This window comes from Enhydra lutris, unplaced genomic scaffold (assembly GCF_002288905.1).
Source record: "Enhydra lutris kenyoni isolate GAN:26980312 unplaced genomic scaffold, ASM228890v2 scaffoldscaffold12, whole genome shotgun sequence".
NCBI classification, from domain to species: domain Eukaryota; kingdom Metazoa; phylum Chordata; class Mammalia; order Carnivora; family Mustelidae; genus Enhydra; species Enhydra lutris.
In genome coordinates this window covers 5,121,535-5,137,842 of record NW_019154096.1, presented here as the reverse complement: position 1 = coordinate 5,137,842, position 16,308 = coordinate 5,121,535, and the positions used below count along the sequence as shown (strand labels likewise).

The 16,308-nt window shown below is 43.7% G+C and overlaps 1 protein-coding gene across 1 annotated transcript in view; it reads right to left on the bottom strand.

Annotated features, from left to right (window-relative positions):
- LOC111145327 (ankyrin repeat domain 22) overlaps positions 1 to 15,895 on the bottom strand; it is a 19,056-nt gene extending 3,161 nt beyond the window's left edge. Inside the window, exons 1-4 of the mRNA XM_022500165.1 lie at positions 15,581 to 15,895; positions 5,866 to 6,057; positions 2,593 to 2,700; positions 552 to 629 (exon numbers count right to left, since the gene is read on the bottom strand). Coding sequence (XP_022355873.1) covers positions 552 to 629; positions 2,593 to 2,700; positions 5,866 to 6,057; positions 15,581 to 15,601 — 399 coding nt within the window. The 5' untranslated portion in view covers positions 15,602 to 15,895. The remainder of the gene's footprint in view (positions 1 to 551; positions 630 to 2,592; positions 2,701 to 5,865; positions 6,058 to 15,580) is intronic.
- Between the last annotated feature and the right edge of the window lie 413 nt (positions 15,896 to 16,308).

Genomic DNA, 16,308 nt, shown 5'->3' with positions numbered 1-16,308 from the left:
TGCTAAGCACTTTACATAGTCAGCCTTGCAAGGTGGGTGCTGTGCTAAGCACTTTACATAGTCAGCCTTGCAAGGTGGGTGCTGTGCTAAGCACTTTACATAGTCAGCCTTGCAAGGTGGGTGCTGTCAACGTCCTCGCTTTGCGGGTGAGCAAACCTATAAGCTTATGACCGGCCACAACGCACACAGGCAAAAAGGGACAACCCTAGTTTGACACGTAGGCATTCGGACTCCAGCGTCTTCATGACGGAGGATGGGAGTTTCTTAGCAAAGCCTTCCTCTCCCATAACTTCTCACCAAGGGTAGAACGGTTCTTTTAAAACATGTCCTCTAGTCAATAAAGATGTTATTCCCATGACTTTCATGGCAACAGCCTAACAACTTCAAGGTTGCCTGACTAGCAGTGAAAACGAAAAAAAAGCAAGCGAAACGTAAAGAAAGCCGGGGAAAACGGAGAGGCGTCTAGGAAAATAAAGCCAGTAAGTTTGTAGGTGACAAATACACACACCATTTTGAATATTCTTTCTAAACGATTGCACCCACGAACTTACACAGTCTGCGGCGTTCACATTTACCCCGGCATTGAGCAACATTCGGACAAGAGCCTCATTCTGCTTGGTCTTTGACACCTGTTACAAAGAGCAAATATGGAAGACGTTCATTGACAACATTTTTCTCCATCTTATGCCTAAACTATTCTACTCGACAGATTTATTTTAATCCCAACCCCTTTATGGGTCTCTGCATCGTTCTTAAAAAGTCCCCCACATCCCCGCCCCCTCTGATATCAGGCAGGTACAGCCTGGGTTCTCAGAGTGTGGTCCCGGGACAGCTGCATCAGCCTCTGGGAAATTGGAAATGTGAATTCAGTGGCCCCATGCCAGACCTCCCTTCTTTGCCTGGTAAATCCATGTTTAATATCCCAGCCCAAGCCCCTCTTTCCTCAGGAGGCTTTCTCTGACCTACCGCCCTTGGTGGAATCTCTCCTCTGGGAGATCACCTCCCCGTATCACCTACTTCGTAGTAAGTTTACATGCGTTTCTGTGGTTATTTCATTAATGACCCATTCTTCAGTCCTCTCTGACTCTCACGAGGACAAGAACAACACCTGTTTGCTTCCCAACTGCATCCCTCCCAACCAGCCATGTGTGCACAGAGTAGGTCCGCAGTAAGCATGTGCTGAATGATCGAACAAAGGAATGAAATGAACAAGACTCCTCAGAAATCCACGTTTCCTGCCCCATCCCCTGAGATTCTGACCACAGGACAGGTTGAGCAACCCTCCAACATACCATTGCTTTAGGGAGGGCAGTTCTCAGGGAACAGGTGGGCAAGTCCTGAAGGTCAGCCCCTTCTCCTAGCAGGAAGCCCCACCCACTCTCCTTCTTTATTTGTAATTCCCTCCCGCGACAACATCTACACAGCCTAGACAGGCTCCGCCTTTCTCTGAAGTAACTCAGTCCTTTCTGGTCCCTTCCTCTAAAATGTCTTCTCTCGCCACTCCACCTTGTGCTTAATTTTAAACCTCCGACTGTCTTCGAAAGCAGGGTTGTGTGGCAACAAGCTCTGAACGAGCCTTGTTCATCACTCTTGTGATCGTTCTGGAAATGAACGGCAGATCCCTCGCCTGCCCGGAAACGGCACATATACCAATGCTCTGCACTAAATATGCAATTAATTTTTTAAGAACTTTTCTAGGATATAAGCAGATGATGTGTTTCTCAGTGACTTGTGTTTTCTTTTTTCCATAAATCCAAGCATCAAAATCAGCATTATCATACTTAATTAGAGTTTCACAAATTGTGACATTTAAATACCCAAGGAGGTAATTACACTTCCAATGGGCAGACTTCGTCCTGGAGCCTCTCGTAGCAAAAATAACCAACGTCCATGGTCTATTAGCTACGGGGAGAAGGGAGCTCGGTCATTTCATTGGATTAAGTGACACATCTGCTGAGTCATCTCTCAAGGATGGACATGGACTCCGGGGAACCAGATGGGGAAAAGGGAATGAGTCAGGGCAAAGCTGTCGCTCCATTTGAAAAAAACAAAATAACCATCTCACACTTCATCTTCTACTCATAAAATGACTTGCGTTCCTACACCAAGTGTATCTTTCATTATTCAGCTCTGTCAAGGGGAAAGGTTGGTTTTAAATTCTCTGTAAAGATGATTGGTGTTTGTCAACCTCTGGCTGCAAATATCTTGGGATCTGTTTTTTAACTCAAGACAGGGCAGGTCCAGAAAAATCGGAAACTCAAAGATGTGTGCAAAGACACAAGCGGGGATTTTTTTTTTTTATATACATTCAGGATTTTCTGCTTTCTTCAGATGATTCTTAATCAAAATTAATTTAGTTTTCTAAGTAAACATCTCACAGATGATTTTACCACAGATCAACCTAGTTGGCTGCCTTTCTTCTCACTTTCCTTCAATCCCAACATTACATGGATATTGGAAATGTCATTTTTTGAATACCAACCAGGAGTTTATTTTGTTACTGTTTCTCTACATAGTACTGGCCCAGCAAAACTTGCTGAGTCATGCTGTTGATCTCTCCATTTACCCTTTGAGCACACCCGTGTTACTTACCATGAGGAAATACCCGATAAGCAGAACGGGCATTAAGAGGATGATAAGCAGGTAATCAAAGAAGGTAAATTTTTTCTTCACAGCGTAATGCAAGCAGTTTCTCTCTTTCTGAAAATTAAGAAAATAAAATAGAGAAATAAAGAAATCTTTATTAACATTTGTCTCAAATTTCATATTTTCAGATTGCTGTATCAAAAAGTTTCATTCGTGGGGCACTTGGCTGGCTCAGTTGGTAGAGCATGCAAACTTTTGATCTCAGGGTCATGAGTTCAAGCCCCATGTTAGGCAGGAGAGTTTACTTTAAAAAGGGGGGGGGCGCCTGGGTGTCTCAGTGGGTTGAGCCTCTGCCTTCGGCTCAGGTCATGATCTCAGGGTCTTGAGATCAAGCCCCACATCAGGCTCTCTGCTCAATGGGGAGCCTGCTTCCCCCTCTCTCTGCCTGCTTCTCTGCCTACTTGTGAATAAAATCTTAAAAAAAAAAAAGACTACATTATTAAAAAAAAAAAAAAGGTTAGTTTACGCTTTTTATTTTTATGGTGGGTACCCATGGCAACTCTTTCTGTGGAGAGTGTCTGATTAATAAGGCCATGTCCCCATTGATGAGAATGTCAAAAACAGTATAGTCTACAGATTCTCAGGGCAGGCGCCTAGCTGGCTCAGTCAGTTAAGCAACGACTCTTGGTTTTGGCTCATGTCATGATCTCAGGGTTGGGGGATGGAGTCCCCACGTGGGCTCTGTGGGAAGTCAGCTTGAGATTCTCTCTCGCTCTCTCCCCTCTGCTTCTTCCCCCACTCACACGTGCTCTCTCTCTCAAAAAAATCTATGAATAAATTTTTTTTTTTTAAAGATGGATTCTCACATGCATGTTAGTTTTATGGGGGAAAAATACATTGAGATATAAACATAGGACTGAATTCAGTGTGAAAAGCTATCATTATCCCTGACTCATCTATGGTATATGATTACTCATTTTGTGGTTTGTTTATGGGAAAATCTTAACCATGTGGCATATATTTTCCTGTTCCTACATGCATACATGCAGTGCTGGAAGAATGGAATTAAGTCAATTTAATTCTTCAAATATGTGAATATTTATCAGGCAACAGACTTAAGCTTCTAGACGTTGTGGGGGATGTAAAGCTTCCAGGCCTCATAATCAAACAAAGGTAGACAGAAACAAGCCCAATAAATGTAATGCAAAACAGTCCATGGTGACTGGAACACCAACCAAATCAATGCGAAGAGAGAGAAAGCCAAAGAGAAAAGAGATGTTAGTTTCCACTTGGGGGGAGGTGCTGTTCTTACGTAAGAAAAATTTTTGTTTTTTTAATATATATGTTCTTTGTAAAAATTTTGTAAACTAGACAAGGATATAATTACAGAATTTAAAATCACCCATTATCAAATAGTCCAGAAATAAGTGTTGACATTTTGGCTATATTGTCTTCCAGTCTTTTAAAATGCATTATATGGGGACACCTCCTTGGAGCTATTCTAATTTATTTAATCAAACCCTATCTGTGGGACATCTCGAGATTTTAACTTTTCATTTTTATAAATTACACTACTTGTCGACATCCTCATTCATAAAGCTTTGTCAACATTTCCAAATTGGTCCTTAGCAAAAGTTTCCAAAAGTATAATTGTTGATATGAATGCTTTTCAAATTGTATTGCTAAACTGTGCTCTGGTAAAATCATAATGATTTAAACTTCCTTCCTGATCAACATTTGGTTTCCTTTTTTAATCCTGGTCAATTTGACAGGAAATATATATATATATATATATATATATGTATATATATATATATATATGTATATATATAATTTGTTTCCATAGAATTGATGTTATTAGGCCTGTGCATATGAAATCACCAGCAGAACTGTGTGTTCTATTTTAAGGCCTTTGTTTATTTAGTACTTCTGAAAATAAGTCCTAAACATAGATTTAAGAAATGAGAAGGCACTTTAAATTATTAACGTACCAAGATTAGCATTGGGGGAAAATTGGGAAGATTAAGCATTTAAAAATGACTAAAAATATTTTAAAAATAGAAAATGGGAGCCAAACCCTTCTTGTAATAAGATCTCTCATTTTCTAAAGTATCCCTCAAGTCCTTTCTAAGATGTTCATGATACCAGAGGATCCAGTAGGGCTGGCTCAGGTTCTGTCCCTTCCGGGCCCCACCCCTGTGTCGACCAGCATCTTCTGCCCACAGCTTCCGAATAAGCACGTCTCCCAACAGAGGTCGTGAATCCGCAGATGTCTGTCTTTACCACTCGCCGCAAAGCACACACGGCTGGGTCCTCAGCTGCGAGCTGGGGAGAGCATGTCATAGTCTCCACTAAGCTGCTTATCTGTGAGATCCAGTGCAGGCCTGACTTGCTTTTAAACCCAACCAAAAAAAAAAAAAAAAAAAAAACAGTACAAACAATAAGGTCTAGGAGCGATCCATTCTGATAATATATTTTTGCTCTAGATGAGCGGGGAACCTGACTTGGAAGGGGTCAAGGGGGCCCTACAGGCTGCTTTTCCTCACTGAATGTATGTGAGTGGGAACAGGGCACTCATAATTATTACAAATAATGTGCTTTAAATGTTGCTTGTTGCTATGATGCACACACGGAATGTTCGAAGGTGTTCTGAAAGGATGCTCGGGGCCAATACACACGTGTTCTGCTCTTCCTTGATTCTGAAGTTTCCATCAGCTAACCCTACATCTTAAGTACAATCTTTATGCCTTTCTGGGTAGCTTCACGGAGCCTCTGGTTCACGAGCTTGTTTGTCCTGGACAAATGTCTCACTGGCATCCTTCAGTCCAAGAGCAAACTGTAGGATCTTCTGGAGAACATTGACCCAGTAGGTAAAAACCTAAAGACATAACACAACCGGGTCAATAATTTTTTCCAGGAAGTCTTTCCCATTACTTCTGTGATGGTTGAGGAAGAAGAGCAGGAGGGGGAAGCCAGAAGGCATGGAACAGCGGGAGGAGGAGGAGGAAAATAAAGGAAGAAGCTCTCACTAGTCAAATGAGTGAACCATTACCTTTTCAGAAATACAAGGACATACTGAACCTGCTGAATGAACTGTGATTTATTTGGCTTTTTAGCCTAATAGAATAGTATGTATCTGTCCCTCTAAAGTAAGGCAAAAAAAATTTTTTTTGGTATCAGGAGCTACAAGCAACGAGAGAATGGTATTCACTACTTCCATTGCTATGGGGAGAAAGGATTACCATGGTCATTGACTCTACTCATGTGTAATGGCCTCACCCGGTTTTTGAGGTTCACATCCGCATTTCTTTTTAAAAGGAAGGAAACAATTCTCAGGTGTCCTCGCCTACAGGCACAGATCAGGGGAGTGTCTCCATTGAAGTTATCTCGCACATTGACGCAAGCGCTGTCTTCTCTCACCCATCGCCACACTTGACCCAAGTCGTTCTGGTAGGCCGCCTGGCAGATGGGCTGAGAGGGGAAACACAGAAGCAGATTTTGCAATAGGGGTGTAATGAGACCACCCCCCCCCAATAGGAGAGAAATCCTCACGCAGTCACTTAAACGTTGCGTGTTTCCAAATTGTAATATATTACTTTGTAGGTGAGCTCTTTGGTCTCCCTTTGCCTAGGCTTAAAACTCAGCCTAAGTCCATGAGGAGCTCTTGGGATTTCCCAGATTGCTTGGCAGTCAGATGTGTTTACTGAAGGAGGGAAAACATGGAAGCAATACTGGAGATTCAGGTCAGGGACGAAACTGTCTGGTGGGCGGCTGGGTAGAGGAGGCCTGTCAGAAAGGCAGGACTTCACTTAAGACAAAATAGGCATGTTGAGGGAGGGGGGTTTGAGGGAAGCCCTGGGAGATGAGATGAAGACATCTGACCCCCTGTGCTCAAGGAACCCAGCACAGGAACAAAGACCTATTTTAGACAAATAATACATAAACAACAAATTAATTAACTGCATTTGAGGCTTTTTATCTCCAGAATGTTAGAAGGAGCTTTGCAAAGCACGATGGGGGCTCACCAGCAAGACAGAAGCCTACCTCCCCTTGCCCACTTTGTCCCTCCTTCTGGACTTCCCCTTCCCCTTCTCATTCTTCAAGATTTTATTTATTCATTTCACAGACAGAGATCACAAGTAGGCTGAGAGGCAGGCGGAGGGAGAGGGGGAGCAGGCTCCCTGCCCAGCAGAGAGCCTTTAACCCACTGAGCCACCCAGGTGCCCCTGAACCTCTCTTCTGTTTTCAATATCTCACGTTCGGTTCCTTCCACCTGGGCCTCTACCCTCCCTGTTCCCTCGGTGCAAACCCATTTTCCCCTTCTCTGCCCTCCTGGCTGCCTGCTGACCCGTCCTTTGTACCCTCACTTTATTTTTACTTTATCCATCTTTCCTGACAGGGTCGGCGTTGGTTCGTCGCAACCCGGTAACTGTCAGTCTTTTCTTAGTGGTTTATGATCGTGGGGCGCAGGCACCGGGAGGGGAGGCGGTCGGGAGTCCGAGTTCAGGCTGTCAGCGCCCTGCGGACAGAGGCTACCTCTTTGCAGTCATCACTGGAACCCATCCGAGTCCTATCCCCAGTACTTACACAGCACCGACACACGGTAGGCAAATACTGAATATCCTCAGACCGATTTTAATTAGAGAGTTAAAAGAAAGAAAGAAAGAAAGAAAGAAAGAGAAAAAGACAAGACAAGACAAGACAAAGAGCCCTTAGAATAATACCGGGCACAGAGATGGGGCTCAGTTTATGGAAATTATTGTTCCTGCTCACTCTGTCCTTCTTTAGTTTGGAAACAAAGTCAGACCTCCCCTGGGTGCCAGCCGCCGTTGTCGGGGATCAGGGAGGAGAATAAAATGGGTCAGTCTGCACCCCATGAAATGTATTTACCATCTGGGAATACGGTGTGCGCATGCGCGCCCGCACACAGACTCAACAGTAGGAAAACAGAGTTCAAGCGTGGATTCGGGTTACTCAGCGCCAGCTGGGGCAGAACTCAGGGTACAATTAATCACAGGCTGTTCTTTCTGGTGACTCATTTTGTCACACATTGGGATTTGGAAATTTCTTGGTAAGTTCTTTCTTCTGGGTCAATTAAAAGGCACAGGAATTTTTTTTTTTTTAGAAGGTTTTCTTAGCCCCATGGAGCCTTTAGGGAACATGAAGGAAGGTCCCAGAAGTGCTTGGATTGTGAGGAATGGTAGCAATGAGGAGACACAGAGGCAAGGCACAGTTATCTGTTTCGTATTCTTTCTCCTACAAGGTCCGCTTGGGAATATGTTGTCTTCACTGCCGGGAGGCCAGAGGAGCTTCCCTGCTGACTTCAGACCCTAGAAGCTCTGAGGTCAGTGATGACGACCGGGAGAGAGCAAGACAGCCCCTCCCGCACAAGGAGGAGAAAGGGCGCGTCCTAGTTGCCAGGATGGAGCCAATCAGAAGCCCAGATATGTCCCTACTGCCTCAGACCACCAAACAGGTGAGTGCAGAGCCTGGAGGAAGCAGGAACCTCAGCCTCGCAGCCTTTTGAACACTCGGACCTTCTGTCAAACAATGACTGCCCGAGGGAGAAGAGGACCAAGCTAGAATGATTGGAGCACGGGTGATGCCAAGAAGCAAAACAACTTCTAGTCGGACCTGTGAGTCTCTAAATTCCGTACAGACAGTGAGCCTTGTTGCCCACACCTGGACGAGCCGCTGTCACCAGCACACCTTTGTATACCCTCCGTCCATCATTCCGATGGGCTCAACCGTCCATGCTTCCAGTTCCCCACATATCTGTCCCCTGTCTGGGACTCGCCCCAAGCTCCTGAGCCTGGTGCTCATTCCTCAGTGCTCAGCTCCAGTGTCACTATCTAAGAGGAGCCTCGGGTCAAAGATCATACGTGCAACCCCACCCTCTCCCCCCGTATATCCTCTCATCAGCCTGATGCTTCCTCAATGCCACTTTAAATTATTTATACTTATTTTTTTCATGCGTATATTCATTTTTTTTTAAGATTTTATTTACATATTTGACAGACAGAGATCACAAGTAGGCAGAGAGAGAGGGAGGAGGAAGCAGGCTCCCTGCCAAGCAGAGAGCCTGATGCGGGGTTCAATCCCAGGACCCTGAGATCATGACCTGAGCCGAAGGCAGAGGCTTTAACCCACTGAGTCACCCAGGCGCCCCGCGTATATTCATTTTTGAAGCTGGTAACTCCAAGAGGTCAGGGGCCACTTCTATTTACTTATCACTATCTACCAGGAGCAGCGTGAGCCTGGAATGTGTGATCAGCAAATATTGTGGATTCGATAAATGGATGAGTGATCAAAGGAAGAAATATTTACAGATTTTTGGTCCCCGTTCCTGTTCCTACATTCAAGTAATCATTTCCTCTTAAAAATGTGACTTGGTACATTATCGTTTGTAAAAATATTTCTATAAGGAAAGAATTAAGAAACCAATTAGAGTAGTGCTTTTTTTTTTCTTTTTTGAATACACGGTGCCAGTACTAGGGGTTCAACACACAAAGTAGAGAGAGCTGGTAAGATCGTGAAGAAGGCATCTTGTTTCCATCATCTCTGCCTTTCTGTTTCTCGTATCACGGAATGACTCGACGCTAAACCAGATCTCACCCTGCTCTCGTTTTATAGATATAAAGTCTCACAGGGTTCCCAGCTTGGTCAGTATAAATTCTATGTTTTCTTGACTTTTGGTCCAACGGCCTTCCCATCGCCCACAACTCTCTTCCTGTCTCTCTGAGTTCTTCCCCTCGACTCTACCAGCTCTCCGCAAAAGCCCTGTTTAACCTCCACTGCTCTGTGGACATTATATGTCAATACAATCTTTCTCCTATTTGCCATGTGCCTTTTTCTATAGTAACATCTGCCTTGCTGACAAGCAAGCCCATGCCCAAAAGATTAATGTTAATGGTGGTGGTGGTGGTGGATATGTGTCTGTGAGTCCTTCTGCTCACAGATCTCCTTACCATTAGACTTTTCCAGGTTTAAAGAGATACATCATTCTGATATGATTTCCATTTCTTTTGGGGCCTTTTCCCCAGCTGACAGGGACAAGAGTCTACAGAATGTTCTACAGTTCTCTAAAGCATGAATTCCTGACCTCTTTGAGTTGAGTTCCTACACATCTTCCTTCTTTCTAATTTTTGTAGTACTGCGCAGGGCAGTGCTTGTCTGCTGGATAGGGGTAAAAGGCAGCTCTCTGGAACCTGGATTCAGGGTTCCCTATTCTTTTTCCTCCGAGAAACAGGCAACAGTGTATCGTAGTGGGGAAGCATACTGGCAGAGAGCAGGGCAGTTAAGACCAACACATTCATGGAGTATGGTGTCCCTCTCGAGAAAGCAAGCAGACACAGAGCTTTGCGTGTTCATCAGTGGGGTAAGCATAATTCCCTTGAGTAGATAAACACAGGTCTCCTCTCACAGACCCCGATCTCCAGCCAGGAAGTACGTTTAGCTGCATTACTCTGGTCAAGTTGCTTAAACTCTCTTTGCCTCAATTTTTTCATTTGTAAAATAAAGATAATAATAGTGATTCTCTTATATAGTTGCTCTGAGTGTTAAATCATTAATGCACATGAAGTGCTTAGAACATGACCACATATGTAACAAGCCCTAATTAAATGTTTGCTGTGGTTGTAAAGAATGTGAACAAATACGTTTGATAAGGGCTTATGTGAGTCAGCCCTGTTTCAGCGCCCAGCCTCCCGAGCACGGATAGATCCTTCTAATCCAGGTTCTCTCACTGAGCTCTAAGCCTATCCTCTGTTGCAGATGTTAGCACAACCTGGGAATGCTTCCTTATGCTCTCCTTCTTTCTTAAAAATACTTCAGGAACATCCCCAGTGTCCACGGATGGATGAAGGGACAAAGGTGTGGCATATACATGACAGGGAATATTACTCAGCCATAAAAAGGAATGAAACCTTGTTATTTGCAACATGGATGGACCTCCAGGGCATTCGGCTAAACAAAGTAAGTGCAATACAGAAAAGCAAATACCATATGACCTCATTCATATGTGGAATGTAAGCAACGTCAACAGCAGCAAAATAAAAACCAAAACAAAAAAATCCAGTGCACGATAATAGATCGGCAGTTGCCTGGGGTGGGGTGGGTGGGGAAGGTGAAATGTGCTAAATTGGTGAAAAGAGTAAAAAGGTACAAATTTCCAGTTATAAAATGAATAAATCATCAGGATGTCCCGTACAGCGTGGTGACTGTAGTTAATTCTGTATCGTGTATTTGGAAGTAGGTAAGGGAGTGGATCTTGAAAATTCTCATCACAAGAAAAAAAATGTGCAACTTTCTGTGGCGATGGATATTAACGGAACCTACCGTGATGATCACAGACAGATACAGAGTCATTGTGTATTTGAAACTATTGAAGCATTTGAAACTAATATGTTATGTCAATTATTCCTCTCTCTCTCTCTCTCTCTCTCTCTCTGTGTGTGTGTATCCCAAAATATACCTCTGGCATGATTATTTTACGATGAAGTCGACTGAGAGGAAGCAGCTATAAGGAAAGCTCTGCCTTCCTCCTATTCAGCTAAAAGCCTGACATAAATTTATGAAGGGGCTTCCCCTCCGCTCTCTGCCAGGAAGGACAAAAGTCCCCCTTGTCAGCCCAGAGAAGTCACCAAAGGACTCGGCATAATAATGGACTAAGCAGCCCCGGTCTTCCATTAGCTCCACTGTATATTTGTCCTCCACGGTCTGCTACCCTACAAACTCAAAGTCTGAGTCTCTCCTGGGTCTGATCGCTTCTCTAGAAATGTATGGTCCCTTGGTTGAGATGCTGTCAGAGTAACTGGGAGTTTCTCACCGTGGGGTGCTCCTACGGATATGCATGAGGCCCACACCAATAAACTTCTGTTTCTTTTTCTTTTGTTATGATTTCAGTTGTCAGTCAGATTTGCAGGGCTCCAGCCAATCAACCCAAAATGAGTAGAGGGACAAAGAATTTTTCCTCCCCTCTAGGGAAAAAAATGACAAGCTTACCTCCCCAATGTAGAATAGCTTCCCACACTCAAACTGGGGAGTTGAACTCTACTAAAAGTCTTTATTTTTTTTTAACAGATGCCCGATGACTAGCACAGTTATCAGGATGAGCACTGAACAATGTGGACAATTGTTGAACTGCTATGCTGCACACCTGAAGCTAATATAACACCGTATGTTAACTCTACTGGAATTAAAATTGTCTTTTTTTTTTAAGATTTTATTTATTTATTTGACAGAGAGATCACAATTAGGCAGAGAAAGGGGGAAAGAAAGCTCGATCCCAGGTCCCTGAGATTATGACCTGAGCCGAAGGCAGTGGCTTAACCCACGGAGCCACCCAGGTGCCCCTAAAATTGTTTTTAAAAGGTACTTTGAGGCAGTCTAGGACCAAGGAAAGGGCAGGCCTGGGGTGCTCTTGCCCTGTTCTTAATTTAGTGGTTCCCATTCTTTACACTCAGGCAATGCAGAGCTGTTGGCCGAGGGCAGAAGAGAGACTGGAACATACATCACAGATGGGTCGGTTACGTTTATGTATTTGAGGGATTACTCCAGAGTGTCGCAACTTCTTTGAAATCAGAGATGGGAGAGTCTCACAGAAGGGCCACCCCAGACCTTCTGCCTCAAGACACCAGACAGTAAGGCTAACCTTTTTTTTTTTCCCTTTCAGAGGTAACCCCCACACACGACTACAGTTGCCCCTTACAGAAAGCAAGCTAAGTTTTCTTCTGAGCTAAAATGACCCAGGGTGCCTTGGTGGCTCAGTGGGTTAAGGCTCTGCCTTCAGCTCAGGTCATGACCTCAAGGTCCTGGGATTGAGCCCCACATCAGGCTCTCTGCTCAGCACAGAACCTGCTTTCCCCTTTCTCTCTGCCTACTTGTGATCTCTCTCTGTGTCAAATAAATAAGTAAAATATTAAAAAAAAAAATAAAAGGACCCACTTCTCCTCAGTGCTTACATCCATTGCTCAGGCCAGCTTGTTCCAGTCCTGGGCATGGAGTAACACGCAGTGTTAGTCTAGGTGACATCTGGGGATACTGAGTATCTTTAAAACCTTGGGCAGAATCAGCACAGCTCTAGAACCCACTGCCCTGGGCCCCATCCCTCTATCTAAAGCCAGCAAACACGCCACAGTCCCCGCAGCAGAGCCCAGCGAGAGCACGCTCATACTGGCTGAGGGTCTCCAATATCAACCATGGGGGAGGAATGAGACGGAACGAGACGTCAGAACAGATACATCCACTCTGCAAACAGCATCCTGGACCCAGCTGATACTGGAGAAGATTTAACACTTACTCCCAATACAAACCTGCCACTAGAGCTAGTCCTACTAATGACTTTACAATCCTCGGTGGTGGCTACTTTTATCTTAAGAAAAAAAAAGAAGTTGATATCAAGGGGGAATTCTGCAAGTTGAGAAACTGTTTGCCAAAATGATAGTCAACTGCCTTCTTTCTGGAAACAGTGGACTTCCCAGAGATCATGTGTTTCACATCACTGATGTTGGAGTTAGTGAACAAGTGTGCACAATCAGATGGAAGGTTCTAGAATCCACGTCCATTTGTGATATGGGTTGACATGGCCAAAACATCTAATTCAACATTACCTTAGGTTACCTTTGGTTCAATATTAATTGTGAGCTTTGAATAATTATCTGTGAGCTTCTAGGTATGTTAGGGATTTTTAGGGGTGTGTGCATACATGTGGGTTTGTGTGTGTGTGCTTGTTGGATCTGTCTTTAAATACAGTAAATTCCAAGTCGCTTTGTCCTCCATATATTTGGAAAGTGAAACACTGATTCCACTTCTGGGGATAGTCTCATAGATACTGAAGGGGTTCAGGGTAAGTCTCCCCACTTTAGCATGTGAACTCTTCTGAACTAGAGGCAATCAAGATCCAGCAGGCTCAAAAGAAAATTTTGCCCTTCCCTGAACTACTAAGAAGAAATTAAATTAGGGGTCTCTCCCAGAATGAGTTTTTTCCAGAAATAAATTTTATCTGAGGGACCATTAGTAGAGCAGAGCACACATCTCATGGTTAAACATCTGTTCTCCTTTTCACCTGTGAATGGTCTTCTCTCCATTGAATCCTGGGTCCTACTGCATGCCTTAGTTCAGGATGGCATATGTACCTCATTTTACCTTTCTGTCCTTGAACTCTCGGGTTGGTAGGGTTCCCATATATACAAAATTAAATTTGATTTTCTTCTGTTAATCTGTCTAAGGTCAATTTAGTTCTTAGACAAGTCAGAAGAAATGTTGAAGAGTAGAGGAAAATTTTCTTTTCCCCAGCAATACTTAAAAACAATTCAACAGGGGGGCCTGGGTGGCTCAGTTGTTAGGTGTCTGCCTTCAGCTCAAGTCATGATCCCAGGGTCCTGGGATCAAGCCCCCTCGCCCCCCCACCCACCCAGTGTCACTCAGTGGGAAGCCTGCTTCTCCCTCTCCCACGCCCCCTGCTTGTGCTCCCTTTCTTGCTATGTCTCTCTCTGTCAAATAAATAAAATCTTAAAAAAAAAAAAAACAATTCAACATATCTTACCTTGCCTTGACTCACTCAACTACTTGCCAAATCAACACCCCATTAACAAACAATTGTACTGTGCAGAGACATTTTTTTTTTTAACATAATTATTCTCAGGACCTAGATCGAACCTGGCTACTCCAAGTGAGGTCCACCAAGTGTGGTCGGGGGACCAACAACATAAGCTTTGAGGAGTGGAGATGCATAATCTTCGGCCCCACCCAGATCTACAGAACAAAAATCTGCAGTTGAAAAGATCTAGGTGATCTTTACTCACATTAAAATTTGAAAAGCCCAAGCCTCACAGCAATGCTTCTCTCCCATGGGTGGTAAACCGATCACCTATGGGAGAGTCACCTGGGATGCTCCCCCAAAAGCTGTTTCCCGACCCTACTACAGACTGAGTGCATGAAATGGACTGTCTGGGCTGGGAGCTCTTGACATTGCATTAAGCAAGTTCCTGTCCCTTAGTTTCCTCAAACTCCAGCAATCTAAAATTTGAGAAACACTGGGGTAATAATTGTCGGATTCATATATATGATCTCTTCACCAAACTAGAATCACTGAGCAAGACAGGCCTGGAATTTTAAACTAATCAACAAGTATACTGTCTATAGAAAGACATGCACAGACACGCACCTGCACCAGACAGGTATTAGAAACAATTGCAAATGCAGAGAAACTGTCTTTAATACGAGGAGGAGAACCGCCCAAGGAGGTTGCGTTGAGCATTTGTAATGAAATGCAGAATAACCGGTTAATTGTGTTAGAGAGGAAAGGGAGTAAATTGTGCATAATAACATCATTACCCCTTACACTCTTGTGTATACATTACTTGTACTCCTTTGACACATTATTACAAATTTATTTGATTCTAATAGGTTACTTTCAATACAGCGGAAAACATTTTTTGGATTGATCAGATGGGAAAAGAAAAAACTCAAAGTATCACAAATATATTCTGCATTTATCCTCTTTTATACAGGGATAAGCTCTATTTATAATTGCCACTACTGAATTTCTTTCAAATGCCAAGTTGAAAGGTGTCGCTCTGTCCGTGTGGTTCCATAAAGGAGCCGGTCTATTTTTGTATGTTTAGAAAATCCAGTTGGATACAATTTTCATTTTTCCTCTGGAAGTTTGACATCAGAAAACACGACTCCATTAACGCCATTTTCAGAAGTTCCTGCAAGATCCAAATTACCCCCACAAACATCTAGACATAGTGACATAGATAGCGTATTGCTCTCACCTTGGACGTGGGTAGAGTTTTAGAATTGGAAAATAATTGGCTTTAAAATTTTAAATATATCAAAAAGATGAATACACAGCTCTTTGTTTTGGCTTAACACTCACAGAAAGCTAATCAAGAAAAGGACACATTTTTACAGGAGCAGGAAATTACATTTGAAAGGCAAGAGCAGTTTTCAACACCTTTGGAATCTCACTTCCAGAAAGGTCACATACCTCAGAGTATAGGATCCCCATGCCTGCCCTTCGCAGATTGGCGTCGCCCTTACCGCTTCTGGAATCTTCTGAAAGTATTTCTGATTAACATAAAATCCTTCCCTGCCAAGAGAAAAGTCCCTAGAAGCTGAGGCTGGTGGCACGTCCTTTCTTCCCACACTTGTGGAATGCTCTTCCAATAACACAGGCAGCAACACACCTACTAGAGAGCCCAGCCCAACGCAACACGGGCATTGGTTTACAGCGCAATGACCTAAGTGTGCATCATCTGAAGTTACAAGCCCGAGGAACCGGTTTCTGAGTCACATTTGCTCTGCCAGTAGTGATATGTGGAGAGAAGGGAGCAAAGTCAAGGGGAAAGGGAAGTTCCCAGCCTCACAGGAAGGACCCAGGGTTCAAAATAGGGCACGGTAGTTAAGACATTTCCTAATTGAAATCTGGTTTTCAGTGGCTATTGAGAAAGGCTAGGGATGAGCAGACTTGCTTGTTAGAACCACGTATATCTACCCCGGACTTGACTTTCATGAAAAATAATCCTCAAGGGGCACTTGATCGGTTCAGTCATTTAGGCAGCCAACTCTTGATTTTGGCTCAGGGTCCTGAGATCGAGCCCACTGTCAGGCTCCATACTCAGCATGGATTTGCTCAAGATCGTCTCCTTTTTTTTTTTTTTTTAAGATTTTATTTATTTATTTGACAGAGATCACAAGTAGGCAGAGAGGCAGGCA